Source organism: Pseudopipra pipra, chromosome 4, assembly GCF_036250125.1.
Source record: "Pseudopipra pipra isolate bDixPip1 chromosome 4, bDixPip1.hap1, whole genome shotgun sequence".
Lineage (NCBI taxonomy): Eukaryota > Metazoa > Chordata > Aves > Passeriformes > Pipridae > Pseudopipra > Pseudopipra pipra.
The window spans coordinates 2,670,222-2,697,296 of NC_087552.1; the positions used below are offsets into that span (position 1 = coordinate 2,670,222).

At 41.6% G+C, this 27,075-nt stretch overlaps 1 protein-coding gene across 50 annotated transcripts in view; it reads left to right on the forward strand.

The window, feature by feature from the left end:
* ANK2 (ankyrin 2) overlaps nucleotides 1-27,075 on the forward strand; it is a 281,285-nt gene that overhangs the window by 204,875 nt on the left and 49,335 nt on the right. For 14 of the 50 annotated variants that reach the window (XM_064653788.1, XM_064653790.1, XM_064653787.1 and 11 more), the window contains 6 exons: nucleotides 2,510-2,608; nucleotides 4,678-4,776; nucleotides 9,779-9,851; nucleotides 16,456-16,600; nucleotides 20,064-20,166; nucleotides 20,778-20,881. In XM_064653788.1, coding sequence (XP_064509858.1) covers nucleotides 2,510-2,608; nucleotides 4,678-4,776; nucleotides 9,779-9,851; nucleotides 16,456-16,600; nucleotides 20,064-20,166; nucleotides 20,778-20,881 — 623 coding nt within the window. Of the gene's footprint in view, nucleotides 1-2,509; nucleotides 2,609-4,677; nucleotides 4,777-9,778; nucleotides 9,852-11,237; nucleotides 11,319-16,455; nucleotides 16,620-17,617; nucleotides 17,630-20,063; nucleotides 20,167-20,777; nucleotides 20,882-23,977; nucleotides 24,020-24,913; nucleotides 24,950-27,075 lie in introns of all 50 variants that reach the window. The other 36 variants (XM_064653777.1, XM_064653782.1, XM_064653780.1 and 33 more) reach the window with 10 other exon arrangements.

Here is a 27,075-nt window from a genome sequence, read left to right on the forward strand (position 1 = left end):
TATTATGAAGGTGGTAACCCAGCACTCTGAGGACATGCCATGGGTGCTTTTTCACTTGGAAGCTATAACCATGGCATGGGAGGTGTCAACATATCTGTGACTGTAGTGGGATGACTTCCCCCTGCTCCATCTCACTGTGTGGTGTTGAGGAAAGAAAAGTCAGATAACTCTATGGGTGTATGAAAAAATGACTTGGGAGAATCCATTTCATTGTTTTTTTTTTTCTTTTTCCTGTTTACTTGCAAACTAACAAATACAAGTTTGTTTCTGATCTCATTTACACATGCTTTACACCAGTGTGCTGTCAAACCAGTAAGTAACAATTCAGGCACTTGGAGGGTGATACCAGGTTCTCTCCAGTCTGCTGGGGGAAGAGTGGGAAAAATTCCTGCTGTTCAAGGCGTGGGTGGTATGACTCTGGGAGAGGAAGCAGCTGTGGTGAGGAAATGTGGTTTCCTGAAGGAGGGTTTGGGGATTTTTGAGGGGAATCTGGATATGCTGGTAGTGACTAGTTCTGCTGAAATGGGCCTGACTGCAAAGTTTGAACAAAGCTCACTGCCTTCAGCACTTTCTCCTTGGATAAACAGGTGGGCACACCTGAATGGGATGCATTTTGTAGCAAGAATTGTGCATCTCCTGAGAATACACAGAGAGGTTCTGGTGACACCAACAGCGTGTGGCAGCCCAGATATCATCCCCCTTATCAGAAGAAGAAGGCTAACTCAGGAGCTGTGGGGCTGCAGCTTTGTTAGAGCTGGCTACCAGCTTTGGGCTGGATGTCTTGGGATTGACAGGAAGCAGCCCATTGATAGTATTTTTAAGATCCCACCAAAATCACTGGCTTATAGTGTGCTGGTCCCTCTGCCCAGCTCCTGTGTCCCCAGCTGTGACCTATGGGATGGACTTATTTCTCAAAGTAGCACTTACTTCATCACCGTGGTCACAGCTCAGTGTGGTGAGAATAAGCCAAATAATAAAGATTCTGGCTCATCCCTCATGGGATCACCCAAAATCAATGGGCAAAACCCAGGTATTTCAAAAGGACAGGCAACACCACTAGAAAAACAGCTGATGAGAATTAATAAAACAGACACTAGAAGGATCCAAACTATAGCTGCCAAGACATTCACCAGAGGTATTTGGAGGCTAGCTCAAGGGACAGACAAACTTGCATCTTTAGTATTAGGTCTCTCTCTATTTTTAAAGGGCCACTGGGGCAGATTCTGATTCCATTTACCCAGGTATTTCACTTATTATTAATAATTTCATTAAAGTCAGCAAGTTTGTGTGAGGCAGCGCTTCTCCAAAATCTCACACCTGGGGACCAATAAAAATACTGGCAGTCTGTCAGCTGGCACTGTGGACTCAGTTTAAAGAGCAAATCTGTCCTGGCTGCATTCAGGATAGACATGTTGAAGACTAAGTAACCTCTGTTACAGCTTGGGCTTTAACTAGGGAAAGCCTACGTGAAGCTTTGTGAAAAACAGTAGGGCTGAATTCCAGTTTTGTAGGACTGCCCTAATACTGAAGTAAAGACAGTGAATTTACTTTGCACTAGAACCTACAGTAAATTCTCCTTCGGATTCCTAGCAGTCCATTCACTCACAGTAAGAACTGTAACAGTTCTGAAATATCCCTGTTTAATTGGCAGTGAAAAGCATTACTTGCATCTGTTGGTTTGCAACAGAGATACCTCTCAGAGCCTGCCCCCAGGCTTTATGTAAGTGTACAGTGAGATCAACTTGGTGTTTCCTTCCAGTTTCTTCTCTGCCTGCTTTCAAAGCCAATTGCAACTAATTTTGTAAATGAATTGCCTGACTGGACTTTCACAATACCGTCTCGGATCAACCAGCTGCAGCACACTTGGGCTGTCTTTCTGTCTTGTGTGACATTAGAACAAACCACTGGAGCAGAGAAGTGTATGGACTTAAGAGTGTTTTTTAATACAGGCACTGTCTACGTGGTTTTTTTTAAGTGTAATTACAGCTTGGTCCAACCTTTTGAAGGCAAAGCTAAAGTTGATTGACATTTTTAATACATATGTGTTGTTAGCCTTTTAAAAAGCAAATAGGCTCTAACCACTTCTGGTAAAATTGATGCATTTTTTTAGTTGGCTCAGATATTTTAAAGGCAAATCTTGGGGCTTCTGTTGAAAACAAAGATGTGAGAGCAAGTTGAATGTTCTCTACCTCAGCTATGATTCTGTACCCTTAATTTGCCACTTTAACTTTGCTCTTCCTCATTGTTTCTCCCTCTGATTTAGAAAATGAGGGAGAAATGTCTTTGTCAGGTAAAGATGATTTCTGAATAAAAATATTCTATTCCTTTATATTTTCATTAATCTGGGGAAGGAAAACTATTGTTACTGAAGGTTTGTCATCTTTGGGTCAATCGATGGCATAATTTATATTTGAAACGTCTCAAAAGGAGCAGAAGGAAGCACAGTGAAGTTTCTAATCTAATTACTGGTGCTTGTTGTTCTTTGTTTGTTTGTTTTGCTTGTCAACAGAACGGGTACACCCCTCTTCACCAAGCTGCTCAGCAAGGTCACACTCACATCATCAATGTCCTGCTCCAGCACGGGGCCAAGCCCAACGCCATCACCACGGTAAGTCTGTGACCTGCCAGTGGGAACTTATTCCCTGGACAGTTCTTCTCTTTCCTTTCTTAAGGCTTGAGAGCAAGTTGTTGTTCAGGGGAAAGTGTTCCTCATACAGCTGGTTGTCAGATGTGTAAATGTCGCTTCCTCTGCTTTTCCTTATCCTCTTAAGGTAGTGCAGATCTGGTCTAACTGTGCACTAAGCTAAACGTGAGGGGGAGAAACGCATTTCTGAGCTGCAGGGTCGGGCTGGCCACAGCTGGCTGTGCTGGCCTTGTTCAGTTTCCCCTCTGTCTGTAAATTGATATCTCCATGAGGAATTTTCCATAAAAATTGTGGGCAGTTCAGAACCTGGGCTTTTTTGAGAATTTAGGCCCACGTTTGTGTCCCTCTCTCCGCTGGATCCGTTTCAGGTTCTCGCTGAGTTCACAGATGTTAATGCCTCCTCAAAGACCGTCAGGAACTTCTGGCACAGCTCCTTCCCCACAGTCAGCCAGGAATGCGACTGTCCCATTTCACGTTGATGTTGTTATTAGTCACCTCTAATTGGGTAATCATTAAAATGCAGCCAGAGTGTCCAGAACTCGTGTCATTCCCCAGAGCGGCTCAGCTTTCTGCGTGGATGTAGCGCACGTGTTTTTAAATCAGCACCGGCGCCTTGTTGGGTCCTGGAACCATCACACTGAGTAATCCTGGGTGAAGTTATCCACAATACCAGTTTGTGCACCAGATCATCAAGTGACAGACCACTGTAGTCACCTTCTGGGGCTGTAGGCACTATTTGGCATGTTCAGCCACAGATCTCTTGACTTGATTTCAGTCCTCACGTTGGGGCCACTTAACACAAGTCCAAGCAGAGTGTTAAGGATGTGTGTTACACAATTTACGTGGTTCCTCAGGTACTGGATCTGTTCTTGTCCACACACAGCAACCTCTGGCTTAAGAGAGAGTTTCAACCTGAGACATCTGCCAGTGGAATATGGGAGTGGGTTGCAAATGACAGTAGCAGTCAGATTATTTGTGCTGCGAAGATGCTAATCTGTTCATTTTGTGCTGCTAATCCACAAACCCTGTGTTGCTGCAGGGCTGCTGAGATAGACTAATGCAACAGAATTTAAATTACAGATAACTAAAGCCAGTACTGAAGTAGAGAGAAGCCCTCAGGCTGATATCCTGCACAGTGGGGTCACAAGAGAAATCATTTCAGTGCAAAGAGCGGTACAGTGACATTCCGTGATTGCCCAGCAGGCCAGGATGTTGTCCCTTGGTTCAGTGCAAAACAACATGGAAAAATTCTGCGTAGAGCTCTTTACAAAGAACCATGGATCACATCCCTTCCTCCCCTCCCCAGGCTGAGTGCCATGAGGACCGTGGACTGCCAGTGTTTCAGGTGGTAAAATGAGGATAAATAAGCCAAAACACTAAGTTATCATTTTAATGTGCATTTGATGGATCACGTCTATGTATTATGAGCATTCAAACTGCACATAGTTTTATTTAAATGGAAAATAATTCCTCCCCCTCAAGCCTTTGGTGTTTTGTGTTTGTTAGATCGTGAGCTTTTGTGTACTTTCATTGGAGATGCATTTTTGTTGTATGAAGGAATAGAAGTGTACGGGGACAACATAGCTGTAATCTTTTATTCCTTGGGGAAGGAATTGTATCTGATAAAGGTTTAGCAGTTCAAACTGGGAGCGAAACTGTAACATTTTTAAAAAACTTCCTGTGTTTTAGAAGACTATTTCTGACGTTTATGCAAAACAAAACAGAAACTTCTGCAGGCAAGACACGTGCTGTCCAGTGAGATTTGAGCCCTGAAGGGTTAAACCATACAGCCTTTAGTATTTGGACTATCTGGCAGATGTAAGTGTGTTGTGTTACCATGGCGACCGGGGCTATAGTCTTAAAAGAAGTTACAAAGGCAGAGTCAGATGTAACGGTAAAAAAGCAGCGATTTTTTCCTAGGCTGTGCCTTGTTTTGGATGGAAATGCTGGCTCATGCAGCGCGGAGCGTGAGCTCATTGGTTCACATCACAGTCCTCCCTCTCAGCGCTCTCCCCCCTCTGCTCTCCCTTCAGAATGGGAACACTGCCTTAGCCATCGCCAGGCGCCTGGGATACATCTCAGTGGTGGACACGCTGAAGGTTGTAACGGAGGAGATCACCACCACCACAACTGTGAGTTGCACATGCGTTACAATGTCTCTTCTCTAGTCAGAATGTTGTCTTTCTCCTCGTCCCTCAGGCTCTCCAGGTACCTTTTCCCCTGTTTTTTTTTGTTTTCTGGTTTTAGCCCCCGCCCCCCTCCTTCCTGTTGGATTTTTGCTACGGTGCCTGCAGTGTGTCTTTTAAGCATTGTGGAAGTGTGTGCAACACCACGGGCTCCACTGAGCTTGGGAACAGAATCTGTGTGCACAGAGATGGAAAACAACCCTCCAAAAGCAGAGTCAAACTTTTTCTAGGTCTGGGTCTGAGCTGCAAGCCCAAACTTTCCAGAAGTTTGTGTGGTGTTGCTTAGGTCCTGCCCTGTTTATCTGTTTCTCTTCTCACCTCTCCTTCCCCACCTGGCCTGACATCTCCACACTTGCGACACCGACTGAGGCTCAGTCCTTGCAGCACGTCACGGTGTCCTCACGTTTGGGCTGTGCAGCCATGGCCTGGTGCCAAGCCTCACGATGCTCGTGGGATGGCTGTGGATCTCATCCATCATCTTCTTACTCAAGTCACTTCCAGTCCAAACAGATCCCGTTTTTCCAAATACAGAGGAGTCTTTCCTTATGTGCTGAGTCCCCCCACAGTCTTGGAGTGTATATTTTGATGTCAGGGTTTGTGAACAGTGTGTGTGCTGAATGTCAGCAAGGTGGTACTGCAGCTTTAAGCCAGGAAAAACTGATCTATTTGGACACCCTGGGAAGGGAAGGTTTTCTCTTCTTGGACTTTTACCTCCCATCTACACGTGTCTTAGCAGGTAGAAAGGGAGAACAATAGGAACAGTGCATAATTAAATTAAATTCAATTTAACCTCAATTACTGCATTTATCTTGAAACACTGTTGTAAGGTCATGCTTTTTTTATTTTTTCAAGAAGGATTAACAGTCTAGAAAACAGCTCTACATGTCATTTAGGAGCTCAGAGCTTTAAAAATCCACAGATTACTTAAAAGATGCTGCTGCTCAGTCAGGGTGAGGGTTAGAAGAAGGGAAGAAATACAAAATCTCTTGTAAAGAAATGGGGAAATAATTTTAATGTTGTTGCATGCTGACAGCAAGTCCCAGTGATATGAACCAAGGAAGATGGAATAAGGTTACAAATAGAGTGAGTCATAATTTATTAATGACTTGCAAAGATCAGGCTGAGTCAGGTTTGGACAAGAAATTCCAGAGTAATTCCAGAAGTCTCTAATGAATCTGTAGGTTTTTGTTGTTATTTCTTCATGTTCAGTCATAAAGCACATCACAGATGTACGTGCATAAATAATCTCATAATCAGAGATTTAGAAAAACAAAAGCTAGGTAAAACTTTTTGAGGAACTTCAGCTCTCTTCAGAAGACTATTTTTTAGCCTCCAAGCACCCCTTTGCTGTTCTCTGTGCTTGGTCCTGGCACACACTTCTCACCTCTTGTCTGATATAAGTTGTAACTTCCTTTCTATTGTACATTATGTTGCACTGTGCAGCCTTGTACCTTGTCTTATGTAAGTGTTAGAGCTTTGTAATAATGGGGATTACACTGTGGAAAGAGACCTGTGAGTTATTTACTTTGGGTAAATATTTCTTTAAACTTTAAGGATAATGGACTTTTTTACAGGACACCTGATGCCTGGGGTGTAGGACTGAGTCAAATACTGAACCTTACTTGCAGAGTCGACCTTTAATACTTGCACATAAGACAAATCTGAAATCTTGACCTGTGCCTGTGTGCTTTGAAAGCCAGGTGGGAACCCTCGATAAACTCAGCAGATTCTCCAGCCATGAATTCATCTGACCCTTGTGCCTCAGGGATATATGGAATACACACTCTGGTGGCAGTGAATGTTGATTAAACATAATTTACAATAAGTCCTAAAAAGGAGGGATAAGTACCAGGCACTCCCTGCAGTAAAGTCCTCCAGATGGTGAGGCTGGTGTTGCCAAACCTGCACACAGTGTTTTAGCACTGCAAAGAAGGTGCTGTCACCATAGCTACCTCATTCTCTGAGCTTGGGGCTCAGCCCTGCCTGGAGGATGTCAGACAGCCTGATGCTTTATTGATATTCAAGTCACTGGCGTTGGAGATGAGGAAAAGATCTCCAGTGCCAAAGCCTTGCTTTGCTCTAACTTGGAACAAATTTTCCTCTTACTTGCATTAGTGGTGTTATTAGTGGAGCCACAGGAATATAAAGCAATAGAGAGAATAAAGTGCACTTTTTTTTTTTTTGGCTGAAAGATTAGAGATGAGAGGAAATAAATCAGAATAAACCGGACTTTCAGAGGTTTGCTGTGCAATTAAGTTTTGGGGCATTTATACAAACAAACACAGACTTCCTGTGGACAAATGAATATCTGAGGAGCTTTGGGGTTGTTTACAGTAGGGTGCTGTTCAGTAAGTCATTGCTGAAAGCACATATGGGTTTATATATCTGAATTATTCTGTGCCACCAGATGAAGATCTGACCTCACAGCGAAAGCCTCAAATACAGAAGCTTGAAGTCCATAATGGAATTCTCAGTGGCACCAAACAGTAGGGAGTTCAAGCAACACACATTGAGCAATTTTCCAGGTCTCATGGGGCTAGATGTAGATCTTAAGTTCTGAGAGTATTTGATGTGCCTATCAATTAAAAAAAACTCTAGTTTTACATGAGAAGTTCCTTTTAAAAGCGTCAATTCCCAACAGAAGTTGTTGGGATTAGAATTAATGTAGACTAACTGATGAAGTAGAATTAGTAATTCAGTAGAATTAATGATTCTTGCTGAGTTCAGTGTTCCAAAGTGGGCCTTGCAGATTTTTTTCTTCTTCTTCTGAAGCACCCACGTGCACACTCTTTTGAGTCTCTTTTCCAAACTTCCTTTCAGTTGTTAAATTAGGTAATTTTTTTTTCCTGACCGATGGGAAAGTCAGGAAGTAAATAAAGTATCCCTGCTTCTCTGTTAATAAATAATAGTGTCTGAGAGCCTTAGTCAGAGGCGCGACTGTTGTTATATAGGGGCCTGTAAAAACCTAAGTTATGAATAAATTGATGTAAATGGTAAATAGAGCAGGGTAAAAGAAAAGTATAGAGCGAGCCTCTGTACCTGTAGCTTGTGGTTTGCTTTAGCTTACTGTCTAACTTATTTGTTAACTGTGCTGTTGAAGGGACAAGGTCAGTGTCACCTGAGTGACAGCACCCTCCCCATCTGTCATCGCTGGCCTCGTCACCCCACTGCTGCCTGACATTTCTATCCCAGGAAAGCCATGGGAATACAGGGGGAAAAGTCAGACATATTGGCAGAGGCATTCGGTGAATATAAACTAGTTTCCAACCCCGAACATGTGTTCTGCTGCAACAGAAATAATTAGTTGTCTTTACTCCTGGGTAAGAGTGAACTTGGGGGGGCCTAATTGGGATTGCCAGTTGAGGCAAAGGGCATTGTTCTCTCCCTGTTCCTCAGGAGGGTGAACTGAAAACTGCTGTCACAGTTAAATAGATTTCAAAAATGTGAAGCAGGCTTTTAAAACAAAGTTGCAAAGCAATTACACGCTTGGTAACGTAGCTGTTTATGAAAGTGCAGTATGTTACAATAATCCAGAATGCTGTCTTTGTGGGTTTGTTAGAACTAGAGAATATACACAACAGGATCAGGAAATAACCACTAAATTCTGTGCAACAAAAGCTGCTGTTGACTTCACTGTTGCTATCAGTGGGCATTTTCCCAAAAGAATGTTGCACAAGGGACTCGGGGTTTGGCTGACTTTTTAATTATCCCTCTCACTTTATGCTCCTTCCCTCCTTTTGCATGTAGTGGTAATTTCTTCAGGATAGATACTGCCTACAGCAGAGGCTGAAGCACTGCCTCGGTGGGAGCTTCCCAAGAAGCACACGTGGCCTCCTGGCACTCTGCTCTGTGCCAGAGGGGCACATCTGCTCCCTCAGACCTTAAAGGCCATGTGTGTGCTGCCCTCCACAGCTCCCCACTTCAGCTGACTGGCTGCACAGCTGGGTGGAGCCAGGGAAACAGTTATTTTTTTGGTTGTGACTAATGCAGTTCTGCTCAAACTGCTCTTTTTTGAAGCCCTTGGCATTTTGTGTCCTGTATCGTAACACGCTCAAGAGTTTCCTCGGGCAACTTCCTCACACCTCACACTTCCTACAGTTCCTCTCGTTGTGTTCTGCATGTCCCTCTCCAGACTGTGTCGTGGTGCTGAAAGGATGTCCCCATTCTTGATTCAGCACCCCTGAACATCATCTGTTTTGTCCCAGAAGTCATTTATGAAGATAAAATTATATAAAAAATATCTTCCAGTGTTCTCCCTCTCTGCGCTCTCATGTTTAATCGGTGTTGTTCCACTATTCCTCAGTCCATGCTTCCCTTGATTCACAATACTTAAAGCTTTTAGGTGCACAAAATATATCAGAATCTTCAAATAACCTTTTTTTTCCCTTCTGATGTGTACATGTTTTGGGGGAATGTACGTGATTTATGGAAAGGATATTATTAATATGCAGTGTAGGCATTTTTTGGGGGGGGGGGGGAAGAAATGTTTTGAGTGATCTGTGTAAATCCCTCACATCTTTTTTTAGTTTAGGAATTTCACATCATTCATAACTTCATTTCCAAATGCTTTACGATTTAATAATTTCCATATGCCACATACAACTTTCTGAAGCTCTTCTGTAGACATTACCTAATTCCCTTTAAAATCATCTTGGAAACATGGAGCTGAATTGTTCTACATGCACCACTTATAAGTAAATTTTATTCCTCTGACCAGCACGTTATCTTTATGTTTTTTGTACTTTCCTGCCAGAAGAAATGTTACCTTACACAGCACTGAGAATGGGAGCCTCTGGAGCACAGATGAAAAGGAGAGTTAGGGGAGGGGGATACACATTATGAAGTGCCTCAGCACATCCCCCTGCTGTCAGTGTTGAAAATATCCCGCTGTAAACTTTGCTGCTCTGTTTGGTGTTTCATTTGAGGACTGATGGTTCTGTCTTTGCAGACTGTAACAGAGAAGCACAAGCTGAATGTCCCCGAGACCATGACTGAGGTCCTGGATGTGTCGGATGAAGAAGGTGAGCAACTTTGCTAAATTTCATATCACTTATGTCACCTCGAGAAGCTGCCTAAGTTCTTTGATGCCTTCATTTTGCAGTGCTTGAAATGCCTTTTTAAAATGATGTAATCATCGTAGCATTTGGGTAAAGATGCCAAAATTTGACCTAGAGCAAAAATCCTGGACCCCTGCATCTTTTTCAGAAAAAGCTTGTCTGAACCAAATCAACAAACGTGAACGTTTCCCAACTTCAGGTTTTAAAATTTCAACGTAGAGCTTTCTCAGAGCTGACTTTGACCCTCCCACGAAGAGGAATCTGAGCAGTAATTTTTTTGGCCCCGTGCCACCCGTATCAGATACATATATCTAGGAATTCTGCCTAATTGGAAACATTTGTGTGAGGAGGTGCATAAGGTGGAAGGTGAGCAGGCTGTTCCCTCCAGGGAGCGTTTGGCACGCAGGACTCGTGGATACATGAGGCATGACATAAAGTAACAACACGCTAATAAGTTTGGCACTTGGGTTTCAGAGTCCATTACATGGACAGACAGGAGACACGTGTTGTACTGCTTAGCAACATCCCCAGAAAATATCTGTGAACTTCTGGAAGAATTGATAAAATATTACAATTTTGTACAGCACAGAATTACAGAAAAGGCTTAAAAATGTCCCTTTTTCAAAGTTCACAAGTGACTGCTTAGACAGTTCAGTCACATGGCATCTGATAAATATGAACATGTTTGCAAGAGTCTTCTGTGTTCTTTTTTACTCTTGGCAGTGTTAATTAATATTGCAGTATCTTACATATGCTATTTTATGGTTGTTTTTATTATTTCTTGCAAATGATTTGTAGAGTGACTAATTTCCAACAAGTCCTGGGGATTTGGGAACACGGGTTACAGGGTTGGGTTTTTTTTCTTTTACAAAGAATGCAAATGCACTTGTGGTTCTAAATGGTGCAGGAAGTTAATGGCATTCATTAGTGCCACTACAACTTCTTGCATTGCTTTTAGAAATGGGATTTCTGCTGATAAATGAGTTACACTCTTGAGGAAATAACGATGCTTAGGCTCCAGATGCAACTTCTTGTTTTCAAATGTGAAAGCAAAACAAGTGTGATTCAAAATCCATTATTTTCTGCTGCATCATGACTGTTGAGATTATTTTGCTCGGGAATGTTTTTGCTGCTTTGTGTCTGAGAAACAATTCAACTACTCGTGTAATTATTGTGACAAATGGCCTTTAAACTGCTTATAGCTTTATGTTCACCTTCCTGAGTTTATTCTCAGTCTTTCCATCTCCCATTGAACCATCTTTAAATCCACAAAGCCTGGTACGTCGTTCTGCTTCTACAGGATTAATCCAGAGTATTCCCTTTTCTCAAACCAATTTGTGTGTTGTACAGCCTTTAAACACTCTGATGATGAACCCTTCAGTGATGGGGAAGCGTGTAATGGCACAGGTGCTGTTAGCAGGAGTTCGTGGAGTAAGCCCTACAGACTTTCTCTTCTTGTTTAACCTGGACTGTTTGGTTTATTTTTGGTGTTGAAACAACACAGGTTTGCATACTCTGGGTGCCTAACACTGCTCCTCTCCGTTACTTTTGAAGTGTGGCTGAGTGTGTGTTTCCTGAAAGGTGGGAGGAAGAAGGGAGGCCAGGAAAGCTCAGATTTATTACCTATATCTTGAATATGTTGGCAGAACTTGAAGGGGCCGTCCAGCATGACTAATGCTCTCCAGTGCTTTGAATTAACATTCCCTGCAAACAGTCCTGAGGTGGATGGTACTTGTGACAGGAACTTAAAATAGCTGGGGACAGGAAGACTGCAAAAACTCTTTTAATGGAGGGGATGAACCTTTCAGTGACAGTATAGCTTTGTAAGAGGCCAGCAATAAGATTTCTCTAACTCTGTGTTCTTTCAAGTGACACAATGTGTTCTGAAATACATTGATGTGACACCTACACCTGCCAGCTGTAGTTACATAATTACCAAGAGTAAAACACAAGCAAAGAAGGGGCTCATGTTCCATTGTGGAACCTGTTGACCACTGGTGATAAGTATTTTGTATTGTGCCTGGAAAATAGGGATGTTGCATAATTGCATGCTGTTCTGTAGTTAACATAATATTCCTATTCCTACAACAAGCAGAAGTGCAACATCCCATGTTAATAGGATAAAGTAATGCACCAAATAATCTATCAAATAGCTCAGCTGGATTTGGCAGGTCCTGCCCTGTGTAGCTTATTTTAAAATATTTTGCATGGACTGAGAATCCTCCTAATTTTTCCTCAATTTTCTTGCAGCATTTTTCTGTTTATCATATGTATTATTATTCAGAATTCTTTACCTTTTACAATACCTGGAAAAAGATAATCTTTCTTTTGAACAGAATTAGGTAATTTTTTTTTTTCTTAATGGCATTTGATCCCCATCAATGGGGATTGCACTACAAATTCCCACAGGCAGAGCTGTTAAGTGATGTGGTTTGAGAAAGGTACACCCATGCCAGCAGAAATGCTTGGTGTGGATACAGTTGCACTAAAAAAACCTGTGCATTTTTGTCTTTGCATCTGCCTTGGCCGTGAGTGTTGCTGCAAAGTTGAGTTCCTTTAAAGCTGTTGCCACAAAAGAAACACTTGGCCCCCCCAGGGATCCTTAGAGTAGCAGAGGGGAATTACTGCAAAGCAACTCGTGAAATGTATTTTAGTCATGTCTGGGGAATTAGTGAAGTTGAGCACAAGCAGATGTTTTTGTTAGGGCTGAGTCAGTGTAGGCACACAGGAACATCTAGAAAAGACAGGAACCTGGTTTTTTTTTTCCTCCCATATATTAATATGCTTCTATGCACTCGTCCCATGCGTTACTTTAAAAGGGTGTTCAAGGGCTCTCATTAGTTTCTCTTTGAGCCTCCTCATCTCCAGCTAATTTTCCAAAGTTGTAGCTTCCCTTCCTATTCAAGACTCAGTTCTGGCTGCTGCAGAAGCAGTCAAGTTCTGACTGTGGTCCCCCACATCCTCCATTCTGGCAGCACAAACGTGTCACCACGTAGGGAACCAAGCCAGAGAACTGACCTGTCTGCAAATTAATCTCTTTGTTTGTACTGACAAGTTGTTTTCTGGCCAGATGACTTTTGCAGGCAGAAGGGACTAGAAAGGCTGAAGTAGAAGGTGAGACAGTACTGTCAGAAGCAGCATGGCCTGAGATGGGCATGACCATGAAGGTCAGCTCACACCAAACAGTAATTAATGCTGATATTTCAATTGCAGAGAAGGGATAGACAGAGGTTTTCATGTGCAAGTAGTCAATGGACTCTCAAAAACCCCATTGGAATCCCAGTATCAGTAGAACAAAAATTGTCTTTTTCATGAGGGAAACTTTGTCCAGAAATTGCTGAGGAGTCAACCCTGTGCCTGGTTCCAACATACTCACTGTAATAGTTTCTGTGTAAAAGCAGGATTTGCTGTTCCTTCGTGGAAGTGCATCAGTGACAGGGTGGCAGGTCTGTGAACTGCTGTGTCACTTAAGGACATGGTAATGTGATCTGAGATTTCCAGGAAGCAGCTAATCCATACCTGGTTGGATCAGATTTCTGATCAAAAAGGAAAAAAAAACCACAGTGCTAAAATACAACAGTGAATTTCCTGGGTGCCTCCCTACATGGCCTTGGAGTAGCAAATACTGCTGCATGTATGTGAGAAATGAGCACAATTCACTGCATAATTCCTCTGCAGGAGCACCTTAATTAGTGGGACAACTTAATTTCCTTAATTAATCCTGGAACTTAAAGTTGGAGCCAGGAGCTGTTCAGTGTATTAATATCTGAAACCACGCGTGAAACTCTGCTTTCCTGACTGGCTAAAAGTAAAGAAAATTTAAAGCATTAGCCAAACTGTAATCCAGGGAAACTTTTAGTGTGGGCCATTAAGTGGAGAATTGACTTTAGGGAAGTGAAAGTGTCCAAGGAAAGTGTCACAGAAACTCTGGAGTGTACACATTCCATAAAAATTGTTCTTGCCACAGCTCTCCCTTCTCCATCTGTTACCTTTAAGGAGCAGCACTTCTGTGGTGAGCTGTGGACTTATCTGCATGCTGTAGAGAAAACAATAATTTTGGCAAACTCACATAACTGTATCTGGCTTTAAAAACATCTATTAGAAATGATTTCTGGGAGTTTGACACAGACCCCTTTCTTTCTTTCTTTATTTTTTTTTAACTTTTGCTTACATTTTCTCTGTGTTTTGTGAGAAACAATTCCAGAGCAATTCTCATACAGCAGTTGTGTTTTGCAGTTTATTTATGAGCAGAAGCAGTGTAGGAATGTTAGGAAGTGCCTTTGTTGAGCCTTCCCTAAACGAGTTGACTCTGCAGATGTCAGTACAGCCCTATCAGTGTGGGTCTCCAGTTCCTGGGGTTCAGTAAAATCCTATGTGTCCAGCCAAGCTCTTGCTGAAGAAGCAGATATGTGATCTCAGAATGTATCCTGTGTCACTTAGAAGTCTGTTCAGTGATTTAAAATGCTCAGAACTGTGTTGAGACATTCGACAGCGGCAGCAGCAAGTGCAGGGGTTCAGCTGGGAAGGTCTTTTCTCTGGGAAACAGAAGATAAATCAATAAGCAGGTGACTCCTCAGAATCTACTTGTGAGTTCACAGGTGGCCTCTGCAAACAATGGAGCACCAGTGTCAAGGGTTATATTTGTCCCAGACTGCTTAGTGTGAGTGGTGAAAATGTTCCTGGCATCAATTTGATGGGGAATGTGATGGCAGACAAATCGTTTCTGGCACAATTAAAAAGGATAATTTCTTGTATGGCCACAAAGCTGCCATCTGGTAGGATGTGCTTTGTAAGGAAGGCCTTGGTCAGCTGAATATGCAATCACTGAGGTTTAACTATGTGGTTTCCCCTTCATATCCTATAAGGAACTCCTTGGGAGTTCATCTCATTAAGGAAAGGTGGAAGGGCACAAAGGGCTGGGGGGGAGTGACTTTATCTTCTAGTTCCCTCAAGATTAGTCTGCTGTTGAAGGATATCCATGGATAGTCTGGTTACTGTTTGCAGATGTTCCCAGCACATCAAACAGAGGTACTTAGCCCTGGTATTGACAACTCTTAGATGAGAGGCCAAAACTGGAATAAGAGCAGACTTTGGATTTTTTTTTTTTAAGGATGTGGGTGTGATGAAACTGGTGAAGATTTTGCCTTTGTTTCTATTGTAGATGGAATGTCTGGCATGATTATGATTATCTAGTTTATTTGAAATATAGCTTGGAATTCCTTTTACTGTTTGATTAACAGCATTGCCTTAATATCTTCCAAGTTTTCACTAAGCCCTGTGCTTTATAAAGTGACATTCCCAGGAAACAGGAGGCATCATCTGTCAGAAGACAGGAAACATGAAATGATTAAATGCATTTTATTGTTTTCTGTGAAACTGTGCCCAGTTTCTCCCTCTTCATGTGGGCAGATGGAATTTTCAAGAGCTCTTGTTGTTAGACTGAAAAGAGTCAAGCCTCATTTTTACATATAATATTAGTGTATACAAAAAGAAGTCTTAACCACCCCAAAGTTTACTTAGTTTTAGATGACAAATAACAAATGACTTATTTCTTAGCTGTGAAACATCAAGCTAGTAAAAGTAGCTTGATTTTTTTTTTGTGAAAACAAATATCAAGATGACCTCCAGTTTGCCCACACAGCTTAGAAAATGAGAAAGTTTGAAGCCATCCATGGCCTGGCAGGCTCATCCAGTAATTGGGAAAAGGACTGAAATATCCAGGAGGAAACTGTGGAGAGAAGGCATCTTGCAAATGGGAATGAAAAGAAACATCTACGTGTTGCTTGGCAATGGGATCTGTTTTGTTAGTCTGCTGGGGAAAGCAAACTGTGACTTCATATAGACAGAATTTCCTGGGGAAAATAATTTTGGACCTAAAAAAAAAAAAAGATTAAACCCTGTTGTTCAGAGTATATGCATAAAGGTTACTGTGTCAGAATGGTCATTTAGGCTGTGTTTTGTTAGGAATTACATCATCATCATTCTCATCTATGCAGGTGAGCTTATTTCCAGTTTATGGATGTTGCTGTGTTTTAGAAGTAAGAATTTTGTTGCTGATCACAGAAGGATGTTATAACATGGGTGAGAGAGCCTCATATGATGTGGAGGTTGGCCAGCAGAGAGTTTAAATTAGGGTTTGCAACTATAAGGCATAAGGCCACAGAAAACATGTTTTCTTCTGGAAACAAACAGATTACAGTCAAATAAGTGGGGATATTTAACCCTAAACTGTCAGGCTGGGATAAAGCATAGCTGTGACCAGAGAGCTGAAACAGATTAAGGAACAGAGAGATTTTAGAGAATAGAAATGTGCCCCTTAGCAGTACGTGCAACAGAAAAAAATAGATTAAATCTAATTGATTAATCAACTCGATTTCAGGTTTTTTTTTAATATCTTGCTTGATGTGGCAGTGTCCTTACATGTATTAATTGCTTGTGGTTTGCAGTGTTTCCTGAGTGAGAAATGCCTTCCTGTTGATTGTGCTGTCCAGCTGTTGGATCCCGATGCGCAGCTGGAGTCGCACCCCTGTGTGTGCTGAGCCCTGTCCCTTCTGTGATTGATTTACAGGTGATGACACAATGACAGGAGATGGGGGAGAGTACCTCAGGCCAGAAGATCTCCGAGAACTAGGAGATGACTCTCTGCCAAGCAGCCAGTTCTTGGATGGTATGAACTACCTGAGGTACAGCTTGGAAGGAGGACGATCGGACAGGTATTGTCTGGAAACATCCCTTTTCTTGCGATAATTCCACACTCATTTTGTTACAAACGTTTGAAATCCCCTTTTCAGGGTCTCTCACTCGAGCTGGCAGAGGAACACCCACAGTTCTAGTTCTGAAAAGCTACCCGGGCACTCCTGGGTGTGAAATGGCTGCTGTAAGTCAGCAGTGTCTCCGGACTTTTACTGCCTTTAGAACTGGGGTGCACTAAAGGGAATAAAAGAAAAAAGTGGAAGTCTTGGCAACAGAATTTTTAACCTACCTCGTTTTGCAGTCTTGATTGTTATTCTGGCAGCATCTCCGAAGCTCAGTGGAATCAGTAGGATCCCTTCTGTTTACTTCAGTAGGCTGTGAATTGCTCCTGAAACAAAAGATGTCAGGAAACAGTTTGGTTTTCCTCACAGCATGTGTAAATCCCATCATTCAGGTCTCACAAGCCTGGAGTCTTTGCTGGTTTTTAGGCAGTTCCAGTGAGTCTGCTGAAAACAAAGTGACTGTGTGGCTTTTTAACTCCTAGAGGAAGTTTATGAACTACAGCAGAGTGCCTAAAGTCAAACCCTTTTGTTCTTTCCATGGTAACAAAGATTTTATTTAAGATGATGTATACAAATGATGTATATACAAATGCACGCAGATGTTAAGCCAGATTAAGTAAAGCTCCCATTTAGAATGATTATACTGAAATGAAGCAAAATTATAAAGGGAGAAAGAATGAAAGAAGAAAAACGTCTTTCTGACTCCATGGTCTCATTTTCTGTCACCTTCAGGTTACTGGTTTTAAGAACTTTCACATTGTTTTGCTTTAATGTGATTTTCATTGCATTATACCGACTTTGGTTTTCCAAGAATTTCAGTAAAGCAGAACAGCATTAGCAGTCTAGACTCATGTAACCTTATGCATTGATCAATTTGATTTCAGAACATATATTTTTCATTTGTAACCATCTTCCCTGTTTATTTTATTTCTCTCTCCCCTTCATTTTTCTTTCTTTTCCATATGCTTTCATTAGCATCATGCCCAGGTAGGTATCACATAGCATGAGCACCTGTTGTCTCTATACCCTTCTGTGGCACCTGTCTCTGTTCATCCACTTTGGAGGCCTGCTGTGTGCCAGAAAGTTGGTTTGGAGGACCAAATGAAAGATGCTGCTGTTGGAAAGTGTTTTCAAGGTTGATTTGTGCAGTTTTCAATGATGCCAGGTTTTTTCTCAGCCTCTGAAACAACATATACTTGAACAGGAATTACATTTAACTGGACCAGAGCTGGTTAGATCTCTCTAGGCTGGTGGATGTGCACTGCAATGTGGTCTCCCAGGTATCCAGGTTAGAAACTAGGCTGAGGAATGCTGCTTATATTTTCTGGATATAACCTGGGTCTTGTTAAGGGCTTAGAAGAGAAGGGTGATACATAAGGCACACTTTTACATTCAGGAGCTTTGTAGCATTCCTGGGTTCCACAGTTCCATCTCTGTGGCTGAGTGTTATTGGCCCCACAGCTTCTGTGACTTAAAATTCATCAACCAGATTTGGAAAGGATCTGTATTTAGATGGTGTTTTTGGCTCTGATTTAGGTAGGTTTTTTTTTTTTATTTTATTTTATTTAAAAGGATTCCTGAAGTACCTTTATTTCTGAGTCTTTAACTACTGGTTTGCTCTTAGTTTAGCTGGTCCATCACACAGAGAGGGGCAGTGCCATCTGAACACTGGGTTTGAAATTGAGTTCAGAAGGAAATTTAAATCTCTAATTAACTGCAAACCTCAGTCATGTGTGTGCCTGTGGCTAAAGCCCATACCCTTTGATGTATTTACTGGAGCTTATGTACAGGTAGTACACAGTGGATATATAATTGTCGTGGTGGTAGTAGCAGTGAAGATGGACAAAATCACTGTGGAGATAACCAGCCAACTTTAGTTCAGACTTCCTTTCATTCAGTGTCTGTCCAGGACATGACGGTAGCTGAATAGCAGAACCTACAACTTGGATGGTGACTCTCTCACAAGCATTGCATGGCACAGCAAAGCAGTTCTGGAAGTGTCAAACGTGGAAATGAACACAGGATAATGAGGGCAAATGGGGTCTGCTACTGAGGCTCATTTCTCAGCCAAAGAACATTGGTTTTGTTTTTTCTCAAGACTTTGCAAAACCTGATCCTTGTGTGGTGCCTGTCTTTGCTTCCAGTTTTGTACAGTCCATCTAGGATGCTAAACAGGCATTTTGGTATGAGTCAGTCATCCAGAGCATTCATTTTTCTTCCATGTCATATATTTCTAATAAAAATGAGGTAACCGTTTGCTTCTAAAAATGGATCAAAACCCCCAAACCTGAGTGAATGTAGCTATTGTTAAAAAAGACTGAGTGGTCTGAATCAGATGGTATTTGAACTGCACTTAAAGCACTTGAAACTCATGTCTGTAGTGAATGCATGACTTGCTAACTTCTGAAAATGAATTATCCTTTAAAAATCTGTGTATCCAGATAAATGGCCTATTGTTCTGATCCCACATATTACTCATTCTCAGCACTACTCACGGATGTGTAAGCCAGGAAAACAAAACTGCTGCCTTCAGTTGTACGTACTGTATTCCTCTAGACCTATCACAGAGTACACGTACAGCATCTGAAGGTGGCTGATCTGCTTTTAAAAACCACTCCTGTAAAACTGCAGCCAGTGAATATGGAAGGGACAAAACTAGTGCTGTTTGGTAGCAGAAACCCCATTTACCTCAGTATGTCCTTCTGTGGCGTCCTGTTTGTCTGGTTTTTTTTCTTTGCTTTTTGCTGGTGGATGCTGCAGTTACACTCTGAGCCAGTGCTTGGAAGCAGCTTATTTACTGCCTTGCACCTCTCATTGCTACAGCAACCAGTGTTCTGTGGAGCTGTGCGTACTTACAGCGAGATCCGTGCTCCCATTTGGACTGCCTCCCTAAAGATGCTGCTGGCATTCACAGGAACAGTCCTGTTTTCCACAGGAGCTTGTGGCTGGCCACACTTCACCTTGCCGTGTGTACCTTCCAGGGGACAATGTCAAGCTTGCTTATTAACAGTTTTAAAGGGAGAGAGTAGGTCAGGGGGCAGGAGTCGTTCCAGCTTTTCCTCAGGTGGCAGCGTTCTGGTTTCCCGCAGTGGTTTGCGGGACGTAGTGGAGAACTTCTCTGGAGAGCCTTGCTTAAAAGAAATGAATGCATTTTGTTGTAAGGAAACTGTCGTGCTACCAAGCCAAGCCTAAAGTATCTGTGAGTAAGCAACTGAGTCAGTGGAGAGGCTTTGTGGCCCGTGGTCGGGGAGGTGGCACAGCCCCGCCGTGTTCCCCCGGGACTGGGATCTGCTCCCCCTGGAAGCTGCATCCCGTCGCTAATTGCACGCTTCTCTCATTCTCCCACTCGCTCTGTCATGACACCTTCCCAACATCATCTGTGCTGCTGATGCATTGCTATGGCATCCTACCAACCTGTCAGCCTGCGGTCCTTCAGTTCAGACAGGTCCCACACCCTGAGCCACGCCTCCTACCTGCGGGACAGCGCCATGATCGACGACACCGTGGTCATCCCCAGCCAGCAGGTAAGAGAGAACCCCCTGGGCTCGCTGGGAGCCGGGAGAAATCGGGGCAGGGAAAAAAAATCTCAGTGTAAATTGCACTGATGAGTCTGTGTGGTGTTCGCTGCTTGTTTATTTTAATACAAGTCTCTCTGTTTTTGCTGATATTTAACAGCATATTGTACTGTGCAGTGTTAAACTCCATTCCAAAATAAGTGGCTGAGCTGTGTGAGTTACAAGGACTGTGTTCTTAATGTTTTCTCCATTTTAACTGATTTTTGAATGTCATACAGCCATCAGGCTAAACATTCTAATGAACTCACAGCCACTGTACTCAAAGATACTCTCCTGAAACATGCTTTTAGTTAAAAAAAGAGATTTAGGAAATGCCCTCCTGGTAAATCACAGCATTCATTTCACTGATACCACTAACACAGGATTACTTTAAGCAAATGCAGAATGTTACAATAAGGGGTTTCTAATATCTTGATGCTATTCTTACTCCTTTGTTTTCTTTTAAAAAAAATGTTATGCTTTAGGCACTGCTAAGCAAAATACGTCTTGTTGTTTGGTTGATTATTTGATTTCATTGCAGTAAAAAGGGTTGGGTTTTTTTTTTTTTTTTGCTTCCCAAGGTAACAACTCTGGCCAAAGAAGCTGAAAGGAATTCCTATCGCTTAAGCTGGGGCCCTGAAAACTTGGACAATGTGGCTCTTTCTTCCAGCCCTATTCACTCAGGGTGAGTGTATCAATTAGCATTTTACTTAAAAACGAGAAGGAGAGTACCTGCAGTGGCAACAGCTTCAACTAATGCTTAACTATGAGCTGTATTTTAATTCCTTACCTCCTGGAGCTGTCAATAAATTGTTATGATCTCTTTAAGCTCTGACAGTCAAGCAAACCTGAGTACCATGACTGTTCACTGAAATTGCTGCAAGTCAGTGAGCCCTGAGTGAAGTTCAAGAGGAATGAATAAGATAATTGACACATACACGCAGGAGTTGTGTGAATTTTATGGAGAAATAAATCACTGCCCCTTTGGAATTAGCAATAATTGAAATCAAGGGCCCAATCATTCCAGATGATGAGTACTTACCGTGCTAGTGGAGTAGTTTAGGTGAGCACCGACTTTGGTGTTTGCCTTTGAAATTGCAGGAATAGGCAAGCAACCTAAACATCGTGTGCTTTGTGTGTGTATATTTGGGCACTCTCTTTATGTATAATCACAACTGACTCTTCATAAGCATTTGCTTTTAGGCAAGCCCGTTGTCGTGACATAAGGCAGGTCAAACTGCAGGCCCAGCCAAGTTCATGCTTAGAAAGCTTATCCTGGCTGGCCTTTTAAATGCTCCTACTCACTGTGTTTTAAGTAATTCTGTTTTTCACACTGAATTCTACACTTGTGTTCTGCCGTGAGGTTTAATTAGAAACATGCAGATGAGTTGATAAAAGAACAGATGTAATTAAAAAGCCTTTAACTTCTGTGACACTACGTTGTACACAGCATGGCTGGACATCACAAGGGGAAAGATGAGTTTTGTTAATCTCAAATGACTTTGCAACTACCTTACTGTCCCTATCTTTCGTAACATAGCACTGGAGTCCCATTTGGAATGACAGGTCTAGAGGAGGAATAATATTGTCATAACTGTGATTGCAAATTGCTTGATGTGACATAGATGAGTGGCTGATAGGAGGATACTTGGCTGTGACCAATGTTGTTTGGGTTTTGCTTTTCATGAGCTCTAGAACTAACAAATGAAATGAAAATACTTAATATGTAATGTATGTATGTGTTTCTATATATGCTGGTAAGCTTTAAAACTGCTTTGGTGATTTATTCTAACTCTACATAGATTCCATGTTTTTTCCAAAGGATGTATTAGTTTTCCCTTTCAGAAAGGTAGGTCTTTGCTGTGATTGCAGAGAATGAACTAAGGACTTTCTAGGAGAGTGGCATTTATTTCTTGGATGTGCAGTACTTTTGTGGTTTTCTTTTAAATTATATTAGTGATATTTCGATCTTTTGGGATGACCAGGATGCTAGTAGTAGGAGAAGATATCTGATTTTAATAGGAACAACACTCCTGCAGCCTTATATTAAATAGTGACCTTTAACATGACACAAATTATGTTCCTCTTTCTATACATACCACTTGCCACTAAATATTGTAATTAAGAAACTTATAATAATGATTCCTTAGCCTTTGGAAAAGACCACACACCACTTCATTTTTATCTTGTTTAGATTTGTCCAAGTCATCAAATCCTCATAAACTGTTGGGGTATATATCTGTTTTTATTTAGCAAAGCACATTGACTACTAGAGTTTGCTTTTGAAAGTGAAACAGTTGTAGAAGTACTGGAACAACAAATATGTTTATACTCCTCTTGTCACCCACAGCCTCCTCCACAGGCAGTCACACACTATTAGTAGGTTCTTCTGAACCAGCAGCACTGCTAAGATTTGGGTGCATGCAGTAGAAGAGTATTTATCTGCCATGAAAGGAAAGTCTTAGAATTTTTCAAGAAATCCTGTATAAACACTGTCAGTGGCCTTGGGCAAAGGTCTGGCCTTGATTTTGCCCAAGACACTGAAAATGTATTGAATTCAGATTGTGAAATAATGTATCAGCAAGGCATTGGACATGAATTACTAGTCACAGAAGATTTTAAATTTGTGTTCTGTGCAGTCTAAGGAAAAAAATTACACCCTGCATGTTTCAGTGGTAAACTCCAAATTGTTGTTGGATTCTTACTGATGTCCCCTTGTAGGGAAGTGTTTCTGTGGATCATCCCCAGCAAAAGCATAAATTCAGAGAGAATTGTTCTCTCGGTGTGGAATTTCACAGGCACATATTTCAGCCTTTGCATAACTAACCAAAACCCCTTCCATGTCTGAAATTTCAGAAGGGGAAAATGTTTTAACCATCCACTGAAAAAGTGAATGTAACTACTGTTTGAATGTGTTGATAATTTCATCAGTAAGGAAGGAAAAGCAAGATCTTTTGTCAGAGTCATTGGCAACTGTTTCAAAACCCAGAAAACATTTCTCTCTTAAGAGGTGACGTTCTTGCCGTGCTCAAAATCTCAACATAAAGATCTCCTGGACATTTTACACAGCTGACAGTTTCTGAGTAGTTTCCTGTATTGCCTGAAGGTAAAAATATAAATTCCTGCATTTAAACTCCCTTTCAGCAAATCAGGTTTGCTTCTCCTGATAAAACAGTCTGATCTTACATAATGAACTAAGTTAAGGACCTCTGAATATACCAGAAAGTTTGGGTGCTAAATATCCAATAAGATAAGAGTTTTATTGCTTTGCTGGTGATATTAGGGGATATTATTTATAATTTCCTGCTGAAGTGTTGTGACAGACAGAACTACACCTACATAATTCAAATACAGTCTTACTCTCATACCTCACCATATCCTATTGTGGAAGAACAAATTTTCTTGAAGTGGGAAGGCAAAAAATCACTGAACTGAAAGATTGCTTTTAACTTGCAGCGTTTAGCTTTGGGTCCAGGCTTTGATTTTAACTTGATTTTGTGTTCTGGAGAAAATACGTAGCAGGTCTGCAAATGTTCCAACTCTGACTTGCTCACAGTAAAACTCCTATTTAATGAAAGATACTGAATATATATAATTTGATGGAGAAGTCCCTATTTGATGATTTAAGAGTATCAGTATTTCTATATTGAAAAAAAAAAGTTGGGATATTATTAGTGAGTTTGTCTTTCTGGAAGTCCTTGCCTCCATCAATGAAAAAAGGTGAAGGATGAGGGACTGGTCATCTCATACTGTGACAAATAATGTGAATTATCATTCTTAGCTGCATGTCTGCAAAAAAGGAGGCTGGATCCTTGCTAACAAGGTAATCAAAATCTATTTCAAGTGTTGTATTTTGAATCCATAACATTGCTTTTTCCCAATGTGAGATTGATTTCCTGGAAATCGTTATGGAAACAGGACCTGGCAGCGAACCAGCTGATAGTCATTTCTTAAATCTGAAAGTCTGAATGACTTCAAATTTTGCTGTAGCTTTATGACCTTTGTTCAGAAAGTTACAGTAAGGAAAAAGAGCGGGTGTGTTTCATTAATAGCAAATTGGTGTTAATGGAAGAAAATGGCACTGGAGATCCATAGAAAAAGGGACATTGGAAAACTAACTGTGTCCGTGTGACACCGAGTGATTACCGAGAGCCTAAACAGGTCAAACTGAAAGCTTGGAATTTGTCTTCTGCAGAACAAAAGGAGGACAAGAAACATGTTGAAATGGAGAAGAGGGGAGGACAGGAGCTATAGATAGGGAAATCAAAGAAAAGCAATAATGATTCACCATGTAATCAGGAATTACCTTCGATTCCTTGCCCTCTGATAGATCACGGCCCACGTTTCACACGTGGATGCCTGAACCCAGCAGGACTTGCCCCGATCTGCTCCTCAAAGGTTTCTTCAGAATCCAACTGTGCATTTCAGGCATCTGACTTCCAGTGGGAGAATGTCTGTAGAGGGCCCAGATCACTGGAGTTTTACTCCTGTAGCAGCAGTGGCCGTTTGTAAGCAGGGCTGTTTACGTAGGCTCGTTTCCCATGCTCACTCCTGCCTTCTCACACGGAATGAATATGCACATAGATGTATATGTTCATGTGTTTGAGTTAGAAATCTGTTTCTTTTTTTTTCCAATATTTCAGTATTTCATTTAACTCATTATTTCCCCCCCCCCTTTCTTTTCCTTTTTGATGTTAAATCATCTATTCTATTGCAGATGCTCTTCTCCATGTCTTGATCTTGACAACAGCAGGTGAACTTCTGCATAATTTCTTTCTTTAATACATTGCACTTCTCACCCACCCTATTTATCCTCCCCTCTTACCTCACCTCAGGATGCTTTTGTGTTTTGATAGTGCACGTTAGCCAAGACAAAAAAGTCAATTTAACTATCAGGAATAGTTACATGTGGCCCTGTTTCTCTTCTTATACAGTAAGTGCCCACTTTCTCCCTCTGCTTTGTCATCTATAACAAAAGAGTTCTGAACACATAATAAGTCCACTGCAAAAAAAACTTAACAAAGCTCCTTATATATTCCTAGATTGTTTTAACCACTGTTTTTTTTAACAATACCCTTTCTTTGTTGGTGGCATGCTTTAATATTAATATTTAAAGGAAGGTAAAAACCCTGCACAAATAACCTGACACAAACCACTGTAATTGTTAAATCTCTAAGTGGACCTTTTATCTCATTCTCTATGTAAAGAATATTTCAGAGCCACTCCCTAGGCCATATTTGCCCAGTTGTGACACCATATTTGAACTAGTAGAATAACTGCCCAGGCTGAGTGTATATTATTTTTCATGCCACACGTATTTTTCTCTGTGATGGTTAATCAGTGCTTGAAGCTGAACATTCCCAGAGGAGATGATCTTCCCTTGGCAAAACTGAGTGTTTAATGCCACCTCTTCATCTCCTTTAACATAACGGTAGAAAGGTGAAAATCTCCTTAAATATTCAGCTGTGCAAAACTGTAAAATGGCTAAATGAACCCCCAAACTACAACCCCATATTTTTAGGCCACATCACTCAGTCTCTCAGCAGCTGGCTAATGCAGTGGATGCTATCAGAAGTCAATACTATAGCGGTTTCCCATGTAGGATCATGTTTTTTGTCCTCCTGGAATGTGTATTTTGCCTTGTTCCTGTATGGCCCAGTTGCAGCCTGCTGGAAAGCACGCTGAGGTAGTTGAATGACTTGCTGTTGACTTCAGCGGGAGCTGGATCAAGGCCCTTTTTCGGAATTTCAGCCCCTCCGGGTTCTCCTCCTCCTGCTGAACACTTTGGGATGGCTGAAGCACCCTGACTGTTTGTTTCTGCTTCTTCACACCGCGACTAACACTGAATGCTGCTATCTCCTTGTTTCCCAGTTTCTGTTATTAAGTTCAGAAAACCTAATGCTGAAAAGTTCTATCGTGTGTCTCCAGTGGATGTGCTCTCCTTGGAGCTTTTGTTTCCTGCTGCCCGATGAGCGCATGTGTGGCTGCACAGTCTGAGAGAATAATCGTACCTGAGCCGGGTGTATGAAGGTGGTGGTGTAGATTTTGCCTCCTCTGTGTGTTCCAAGAACTGTTGCCTGTCCCAGGAAGCCCCTTCCCCTGCTGGGTTTTGCATGGCTCTCCCAGTGACTCTGCAGAATGGGACGTGTGTTTGAGTGCCAACACCCGAGGCTGTGCCTCTCTCTTCACAGGACAGGGACTCCTCACAAAGCACACAACAAGTACCTTCCTTCACCCCCTCCAGCACTGACACATCCCTTTTTTAATTTATTTGTTCATCCTGCTGTTATCTTTCAAATAAGGATAGATACAGAATAAAACCAAGTTAATTCTATGTGAATTAAGTCAGCAAAGGGAATAACTCAGGCTCTGATCTGAAATACAAATTTCATGAAAATACACCCCAACTTTCTGTCCTTCTATCCAATGTGTAATACTGTCTGTGTTGTGTTCCAAGTGAAGCCATTAGAAACCCCCTCACTGTTTGCTCTGCTCTCTGTAGAAGGCATGGAAACAACCTGAAAGATTTAGGGGCCTTTGTGTGTCCTCAACCAGAGGGGCACTGTAGCCAATGTTAGTTGATATAGTTACCTTTCATATGGCAAGTATGTAGTTTTTAATTGCTCTAAAGTGGAGGAAAATGAAATGGCCTCTAATTTTTGAGTAAGTCTTGCTAAATTAGAAGGGAATGGATGATGCTTGAGCTGACTGCTGTGTTTAACAGAAGCATGTATAGACTACCCTGCAGTCTATAACTGATTCTTATAAAATAATTGCTTTTGCACTTTGTTTTTTATTCAGAAATATAGTCCTCATTTCCCCCTCATTCTCTTTAAAAGAAGGAGGCAATGATTTCCCCAAACCTGATTTGTTTCATTG